This window comes from Melanerpes formicivorus, unplaced genomic scaffold (assembly GCF_026170545.1).
Source record: "Melanerpes formicivorus ecotype bairdi unplaced genomic scaffold, bMelFor1.0.p_v2 SCAF_33, whole genome shotgun sequence".
In the NCBI taxonomy this organism is placed as follows: domain Eukaryota; kingdom Metazoa; phylum Chordata; class Aves; order Piciformes; family Picidae; genus Melanerpes; species Melanerpes formicivorus.
Window position 1 is genome coordinate 3,838,689 of NW_027142385.1, and position 9,369 is coordinate 3,848,057.

General features: G+C 49.9%; 1 protein-coding gene across 2 annotated transcripts in view; it reads right to left on the reverse strand.

The window, feature by feature from the left end:
* LMX1B (LIM homeobox transcription factor 1 beta) overlaps window positions 1-9,011 on the reverse strand; it is a 100,864-nt gene extending 91,853 nt beyond the window's left edge. Inside the window, exons 1-2 of one of the 2 annotated variants that reach the window (XM_068155705.1) lie at window positions 8,477-9,010; window positions 8,016-8,202 (exon numbers count right to left, since the gene is read on the reverse strand). In XM_068155705.1, the coding sequence (XP_068011806.1) occupies window positions 8,016-8,202; window positions 8,477-8,615 (326 nt within the window). In that variant the 5' untranslated portion in view covers window positions 8,616-9,010. Of the gene's footprint in view, window positions 1-8,015; window positions 8,203-8,476 lie in introns of both variants that reach the window. The other variant, XM_068155706.1, reaches the window with a different exon arrangement.
* Window positions 9,012-9,369: the final 358 nt, after the last annotated feature.

The window sequence follows — 9,369 nt, forward strand, 5'->3', positions numbered from 1 at the left end:
TAGCAGCTCTGCTGCAGCTATAAAGATCACTGTAAAATTTCAAACCCAGCAAAATAACAAACTGGAATTAATGGTATTAACAATTCCTTCACTGTAATACAATCTCACAAATGTCTACTTGCTCAGTTGCCCACAGGCAAATAGTTTCTGAAAGGTGAGTGAAATACCCCAGTGGTGTGTGAGCATCGCAGGTGGGTTCAGCTGGGCTGCAGCATTTCCATCTCGGTCCAGAGAAACTGGTGTAACAGATCCTGGTGTCCTCTGGTAATACTGACCTGAATGTTTTACCTTCTCCAGACAGTGGGTACCTAATGTTGCATACAAGATACTTCATTTTAAGGGTTTTACTTCTACATAATCTGCATCAAGATTGCATAATACAACACACATGGTGCTTTCAACTTATAAGGGATATTTAGTATCCAATAAAGGGCCCTGGCAACAAATATTCTGTGTTAGTCAGATGAAAGGAGAAAATATTTATCATCAATAATTTGTTTGGGATCAACCAGAATCTGTTTTGCAAAATGGCTGCTGTGAGAACAGCCTGCTCAGGTCGAGGGAACACAAGTCACTGTCTGCTCCTCATGTCCCTTATAGCACAATTACCTGCCCCACTCTTCCCCAGTGCCCACTGGTGCCAGGGCTGGGCTCTGGTCCCAGTGACTGCATTACAATGACTGGACAAGTTTGTCAAGATACATTCAAAGCAGATGCACCAAAAAGTTAAACAAGAGTAAGACAGCATTTCATTTGAGGAATATCAGCCTAGCCAAAGCATGTCCAGGAACTTAAAGCAGAAGTACAGCTAGCACTTAAAGAAAACAAAAGTTAAAGAGCTGCCTCAGTTTTACGCTGAATTTAAAGAGGCATTTAGAAACAGTGAATAATTTGCCTGAACAAAGTATGCAAGAGTTGGATCTATAGTAACTTGCATCTTGAACAAAGTATGCAAGAGTTGGATCTATAGTAACATGCATCTTATAAACCCTAAAGAGCATTATATTTAAAACCAAAAGTCACCTAATTTTACCTTAGAAGTATTGACATTTTTTTCTCTCTTGTGGCCTTATTCTCTAACTCAGAAGTCTGGCTTTACTTCCAACATTTACTTCAAATTAGATATGAAGTTGGTCACTTTCTTTTTTTCACTTGCTTTTTAACACAGAAAAGTGGTTATCTCCTTCCCTAAACGTTACCAGAGCTGCTAAAGCTCCCACTGCTACAAAATAATCTTATCCCCCCTGTTACATTTTTTTAACTCTTAACTCAGAAAACACCTCTGTTTTACGTAATAAAATGATTACCTTTTTATCAAACAAACAAAAATCAGTTTTGATTCACAGCTTTAGATACAGCATACCACAATTCTAGAGTCCACAAGGTGTATATTCAAATCATTCCCTGCCCACTTGAAATGAAATTTCTGTTCCTCTTTCCACCCATCTAAACCCAGAGTAACTCACGTTATTATTTTTAACTGATCTTATTCTTTGTTTCAGAACAAATGTGAAGTTCTTGTATTTTGTAATGAACAAGAAACTGTCATTTCATGGTGAGCATTTCAATCATCCCCAAATGAAGCCAAAACCCCCTTTCTACCACACTAAACCATCCAAGAGCAATACCTGGCTTGTTTACCTTTACTGGAGATTACTGCACAATTCCCTTCACAGATTTATTTATTCACTTGCTTGCTTACTTCACTTTAGCAGTAACATGACACATCATGCAGGGGGGGGGAAATGGAAAGAACAGAAAATAAAAGAAACCAATGTAGGCAAAAAGTAGCATTTACCCCTGGTTTTAATATATGTCTGTTGTTTGATCTAGTACAGGCTTTATAGTGGATACTGTAACGGTCCTTTTCCATCTCACTGGGGTTTAAAATTCACTGCCTTTCTGTGAATCTGTGTTTTATGCAACTTGTGACACGGCCCAAGGTAGCCCAAGCAGCAGAAAATCCCTTTCTGATATTATCACAAAATATTGCTGCTGTATTTACACACCACATTTCTCCCAGAGCTGCCACAAGCACTGAACAGCACAAGGAGGGCTGTGCAAACCAGACAGACAGACAGACCATGTACTTCCCTGCCCCTAGAAAAATGAGGCATTTTAACAAACCATCTCTTTTCCCCCAAACCACCCCACTGAGCCTGTCTGCAGACATCTGGGGGTCCTGCGTCTGTGTGCTGGGGTGGGATGTGGACACATGTGCCTGTCACCCCCTCGTTCCCCAGTGCAGGGGCTCCCAGCGTGGGTTTCCCCACAACGGGGAGGGCCCCGGCTGGTGGTGTGCACTGCAACCTCCCGCTGACTTCCACAAGAGAGCAGGGAACTCAAGCTCTCCTCTAACAATTTACTGTATCTGCTCTGCTCTTCATTCCAGGAGAAGGAGAGATTAAATAAAATTAAACCAATTCCTGCTACAACAAGAAGTTGTACATTTAGTATAGATTCAAATTTTGTCTGGAATGAAAAACAAAAATCAGAGCTGCCTTATGAAAAGCACGCTGCTTTTTCTGCTGGATATCTAAATCAAGCAGCCTCTACTCGTTACTAAATATACACCCACCTTCCAAGCTCACCAGTGAGCATTTTGAAACGTACCAAGCTTCACAGGTTGCTCCCCAGTGGGGGCAGGAGGGGTATATCTTGACAACTGAAATACACTACTAACATCATTAGTCTAAGAAGACCCTTTATAACCCAGCTATTTTATCATGATGTATTACTGGTAGCTGAAAAGGTGTGACGTACTTCTTCTAACCAGTTCAAAAGTTTAGGCCAAAAAAATAATAGGCACAGATTCTGAAAAGAACACAAAATACTCCCCTTTGGTTTATACTTTGGTGAAGAAATTTTGCAGTGTATTTCAAGTGTACTGGCTATTTTTCTCTCAGGTTAGTAGCTGAGCATTATAAATTATCCTCTTATTAATCTAATTGCATACTGCCTACACTGCAGAAGGATCCTCCCTATTATTTTCTACCATGGATTAGTGCAAATTATGTATTACCACGGCAATTATTTTGTCCAGAAAGGTTACCATGATTGTAGCTGAAAACCAAAATGTCTCCCCAAAATCTTCAAGCACGTTCCACTCCAGATCCAGATCCCCACTAGTACTGACTCAGCCTAGCATGGAACCAGCTCGTGGCCGGTGCTGTTCTCTGCCCCACAGCCTCCCATCATGCTGCAGAGATGGATCCCTGCTGGCAAGGGGGGACCGGCAGGGGCTCTGCCCCATCGCCGCTGCTCTGCTGACGTCATCGGCAGAAATAACAGCTACGTTTCCTCAACGTCCCACTTTTGGAACTCTTTTGAGGCGCTACGAAAGGCTGAACGTACGGAGAACTCCTGATCAGGCTGATGTGCCCGATAGCGCAGGGCTGGCTGGGTTTTCAGCGAAAACACCACAGCATTTCAGCAACTTTTAAAAGTATTTTTAGCAGATGACATAACTTTAATCATTACTCCATGTCCTGAGCATGTGCTTAGGCTACTCCTCATCTCTTGGTTTCAGTCAGCTTTTATACTGCTTCCTAACGACACAGGCACAAGGCTGACACGAGAGGCGAGCGGAGTGGAAGGGACACCACTGCTCGGCACAAGGCTGCAGAGTTCCCTTGATGTACAGTTGAGCGTAAGGACAGGTCTGGTGCTCTCCATTAAAAGAAGAAGAAGGAAAAAAAAGTCTTCCTGCAAGCAATAGTGATCACCCATTCTGCATGGAGCAGAATCTGGGAGCTCAAGTCACCTCCTGCACCTCGGGTCCTGCCTACATTCCACAGCCTGCACTCACGACAGACATGCATTCGCTCTCTCTAGAAGAAAAACAACATTCACAAAAATAAGAGACATTTACTAATAGGAAGCTTTGGTCATAGAATATAAAATGCAACTGAGCTGGGAAACGTTAGCCTCAGTGTTATATACATGTGAAAGAATTTCCAGAATCTGGAGAGGATATTGTTTCCCTGCAGCAACGAGGCTCTGCAGCGTTCCCTTCCCTCCCTGCGAGGTACACACTGCTCCGAGCTGATTGCGCACAAAAAAATCAGCCCAGTCACGGACCAGAAAGGGCTCAAAGATGAAGAACAATATAAAAGCATACCAGAAATAGGCAGTAAGTCTTTTTTAACAGCATCCAGCAACAACAGAAACAACGAGCCTGACGTATCTTGGAGAATGTAACAAAGATCTAAATATTTCTCTTTCCCACCTTAAACAAAACTCAGAATATATCCATGAAATCGATGGAATGGCAACTGTGATTGTCAGCGTCTACGCCTCGAATAAATGGCCTCTTTTACAGCCTTCATTTCCAGAATAGGAATGGGGACCATTTTTAGAAATTATGTGCATTTCTTGCATATGAAATATGTAGTCTGAAACAGTTATTTTTCATAGCATAGAGGGGTTTTTTTTTTAGTATCAGCAATAGGTAGGGCAAATCGTTACGTAACACTGAGCAGCGAGATAGAAACAAACCAGAAAAGCACAATCAGGAGGGGAAAAAAAAAGAAAAGGAAAGAAAAGAAAAAGGAAAAGAAAGAAAGAAAAAAAAAAGATACAAATGGGAAAGAAATGTAATATTTATAATTATTAATGTTTTATAGCAGGAAGCACTGTTACGAGTGGTACAATAAATAAATTCGTTTAAGCAAAGAACCGGAATACAAACTACCACAACCCCTCCTATTTTTTATAAACATTCATTCTGAAGATTTCAGTTTGTCAGAAAGGAAACTTTTACAGGGGGGAAAAAAAAAAGAGAGAGAGAGAAAAAAGAAGTGCAAGATTCCAAACATGCAACAATTCTGCAATTTGGCAAAGCCCTCATGAAAATCAAAGCAATTCTGTTTCACTTGGGTTTGTGAGTGCCAGCCTCCTTGGGGCCATTGTCCTAGTCTATTCCCCCCCCCCCCCCCCCCCTTAAAATCCTCGCAATCAAATGTACCTGTGACCCTCAAAATCTTAAATTCTAGCAAAGTAAGAGCTTTGTACTGAATCAAAAGATCAGGGCATATTCGTGCAAAAATGTCTTTGAATCTCTTGTCTCAAAAGTGTCTAAAATCCATGCAGAGCTTGTCCCACTGGTTCCACCAACGTCCTGACGATATTTTTTTGTGATAAATTACACTTATCAGCCACCTTTGACTACTTCATACTGTGCTTGGGCCACTAATCCATCTCCCCCAGGATTTATTCGAACATTCCAAGCAGAGGGGTAGCCTCAAACAGCCAACATTTTTTTAAAGGGGAAAAAAAAAAAAAAGAAGAAGAAGAAGAAAGAAATAAAAGAAAAAAAGAGAACTCTTTTCGCCCTTCCCCCTAATGTGAAATGCCCTCACCCAAGGATGGGCAGTGATCATTCCTGACCCAGTGAAAGGTTTAAGGTCTGATATCTGACCCATCAGAAGCTTGCTTTCATTAGAAAGACGAGACACCAGTTTTCCAAAGATACACACACAGCACTTGATTATAGTCCTGGGAGCTCTGGAGAAATCTGACCTTTAAATTACATTAAATGTACAAAAAAATCTATTTAAAGCCAATTTCAGTAACTAAGATATTTAAGTAATCTTTATTCTCCTTTTTTTTTTTTTTCCTTTTTTTTTTTTTGGTTCCCCCAGAGACCTGTAAACAGGACTCAGGATAACAAAAAGCATCTGATCTGACTGATACTGGTCTCCCTCTGCAGTGACCTGGCTCCATCTCCCCCCTCGGCAGCGCTGAGCACGGAGGCGTTTTACACCCCTGGAACGCTACGCCGCAGGACGGAGGCTGGACCAGCACGCTGAGGGGACTTGCACAACTTGATCAGGGCTCCACTCCTTCCTCCACACTCTTCCTGATGAAATTGATCATCTGCATCGCACAGCCTACGAGAGCTGCCTCCATCTATGAACAGCTATTTTTACCCTTTAGCCACCATAAAAGAGTTATTTCTCCACGACTCAAAGGCAGCAGGCAGGAAGGCAGACGAACAGCGTCCGAGCAGTTTCACATGTTTGCTCTTTGGGGCTAATAAAATCTCAGAGAAAACAAATTCTGATTTACCGTGTCTTCCCTCCCCTTTCCCCGAGCTGCTGCTGCTGTCAGTCCTTAGGGGCACGCACAGCAGGTTACCATGTCATGTCACACTAGGTGCTGGGATTCAACAAAGGCTAACATGTTGATATCTTTTTATTGCTCGTCAGCCTGGTTACCCCATTTCCCCCCTATACAATTGGGCACCTTTGATAATAAAGAAAGTTCTGAAGCGGTGACATTTCTATTCTCAGTCAGAAAAGTATTTTTGTTTTTTTACAAAGCCATAGTCTACGATTCTGTTTTTTAAGGCACAAAGCATAATCCCTCATTTCACAGAAACTGAGGGTGGGACTTAGTAAGTACATTTGTTTGTAATTAATGTAAATATGTACATTGCCAAATAATGTGGTTTTTAGGTAAGCTAAAGACTTCTGAACTCTTTCCTAATTAACAAAAATACCTAAGGTAGCACTACCTACAGAGGCAGGAGCTTCCCTGATCTGCAGCTAGCAGGGGTGGTTTGTTTTGTGTAGAATGAACAGCTAAAACTCTGTGGACATAGTCCCTGTAGAGGGGTTGATGGCACACAGCCTGAGCTGCAGCCCCGGCTCAGGCAGGGTAGGACCATGAAGACAAGCTCTGGGATATTTTCATGGGAAGCACCCAGGCCCGCAGAAGACTCTTTGGTAGCATGCTGGTGAGGGCTGCAGTATGAAATAACACATTTTGTTGTAATTCCTAAACAGGGGGACATTTATCTGGGCCATTTATACAAGAGTTATAACCCTAACAATATTTATACTCAGCATGTCATGTTAGCATTTACTACCAGTTTCCATGGAGATGGATTTTCATGCTGTAGCTATGAAATGCACATTGTTGCCACTAAGCCACTTCAGGCCTTTCTGGAAGCCTGCTGAATGCCTGACAAAAGTTGATGCAAACCAATAGTTGTTGTTCTTTGTTTGTTGCCAGACTTCTAGCAGAGCCATATTATGTCCTAGTGATTGAAGTGCCCATGTTCGCCCCCCTCCCGGCACAAAAAAGATCCTCAATTTCGGTGACAAGCATGAAGTGGGCTTCTGCAGGGGAGGACAAACGCGGCGCGGGGCAGGGGTTCTGTCTCCGCGCAGGGCCGCGGCGCGGCGGGGGGGCAGCTCCCGACAAAGCCTGACATTTGGGGAGAAAGCCGAAGGAAAAAGCGCGGCCAGCGGCCGAGCCTGGGCCAGCGCCGGCTCCTCCTGCCACGGCCGGCCGCAGAGGCTCGGCCGGCGCCAATCCCTGCGGCCGAGCCCCGCGGGCATCGCCGTGGCCGCCCGCGCACCGTACGCGCCCGACGGCGGCTTGCTGGCGGCCCCGCTCCGAAGGACTGGCTCGCGGCAGCGCAATGACGGCCCCGCCGGGCCCCGCCGCCCAGCAGCCGGGACCGGCCGAACCGCTCCGCCGACGGGTCAGTGCCCAGAGGCTGGCCGCGGGGCGCTTCCCGGGGCTCCCGGCGCGGCCCCGGGGCTGCGGGCTGTGGCGGTAGGCCGGGTCCAGCCGCGGGCTTCTGGGCCCCGCGGGGCAGCTCCGACCGCGGTGCTGCCCAGGCTGCGGGAGCCGCGGCAGGTCAGGCCGGGCCGAGCGGGGCAGCGCCGGGCCAAACCGTAACGGGCATCCCCTCCACTGCCGGCCCCCTCCGACGGCACCGCCGCGTCCCGGGCTGCGGCGAGTCCAAGCACCCGGGGCCGAGTGGCAGCTCCCTGCTCGAGACGGGCGCCGTGGCTCCAAGTTTCTCCAGTCCCGCCCGGCCCCGGGGTCCCCGGTCGCCGGGGCCGCCACTCGCGCAGCCGCGGGCCCCGGCGCGTCGTTTCCCCCGCTCCGCCGGACTCCGGGCAGCGGCCCGCTCGGAAACACGCTCCGAGCGCGCAGCGCGCCGGTGGACCGGGCCGTACCGAGACGAGACGAGCCCCGCGGGCCGCCTGCTCTCTTACTGTTGGTAGTCCTGCTTGCAGTAGAGCTTTCGGTCCCGGAAGTAGCAGCTGGTGGTGAGGGCTTGCTGACACGCCGCGCACTGCAGGCACTCCTCATGCCAGGAGGACTCGTTCACCCGCATCAGAAACCGGTCCGAGATGGGCCGCTGGCAGCCCTCGCAGACGGCCTGGTGCTGGCAGTCCGACCCTGCGAACGGCAGACAGCGGTGTGAAGCGCCTGTCCCGGCCCCGCTCCCTCGCCCGTCTCCCCCGACCCTACCCAGGCCCACTCCCCCTGGTCCCATAGATCGGTGACATCGAGCTGGAACGGTCGCCACCGAGCCCGCGTCCCGCAAACGTCGGTGGGGAAGTTCCGCGCTCAGCGGCCGCAGTCCGCGACAGCCCAGTCGACCCAGCCGGAGAGCAGCCCCGGCTACCGAGCGGTGGCTTTTGGCACAGCCGAGAAGCGAGCGGCAACTCACCCAGCAGCACTCCTAACGTGGCCGGACCCGAGCGCAGAGGGTGGTCTTCCATTTTAATACCGTCCAGCATCTTTGAGCAGTCCGACTGGCCCCGCGTAAAGCACCTTTCCAAGGACTCGGGACCTGTTGCGATATCCATGGGGCGGGCGGCGACGCAGCCCGACGCTCCGGGGCGGCGGGGCGAAGCGCTGCCGGGCGGCGGGGACGGGTCAGCCCCGCGTCTGGCCGAGCTCGGGGGCACTCTGCGGCCGGGAGGAGGGAGACGCTTTTATTTTTATCTGGGAGACATGAGGAGCGTTTCCTGCCTGGACTTCCAGAGACGGGGGGCAGAGGAAGGAGCCGGCGCCGCTGCCCATGGGGGCTGCCCGCGCTACACGGGCGCGCACATGCCGCGCAGACGGCGCCGGGCTGCCCGCGGTGTCACCTGCTCGCCGGCAGCCCCACGCCCTCCGCGGAGGGCCCTCCCGGGGCCGGGCCGGGCCGGGCGGAGCGGCGCGGCGGGGCCGGGCGGGGCGGCGGGGCTTCCCCGGCGCTCCGCAGCCCATGTGCCATGCGGCGTCCCGAGGAGCCGCGCCGTTTAGAGCAGGGGCCGCGGCGGAGGAACACACCCCCCGGCGCCTCACCCCTCCTCAAACTTGCTGACATTTGAACTCCATTGGTGCGCGTCGTATCGCTGCGCCGCGGTGATCCGTCTCCTCGACGTCAAATAGTGCCCTGGCCCCGCCGGTCCCCCGCGGCCCCCAAAGAGCAGCGGCGCCCGGGGCGCGGGGCGGGCGGGCTCCACGCACCCCGGGGCGGCGATCGGCGACGTGGGGCGGGCAGCGCGGGCCGGGACTGGGACCGGGGACGGGGTGGGAGAGCGAGCGCGGCCGCCGAGGATCGCGATGGAGCGG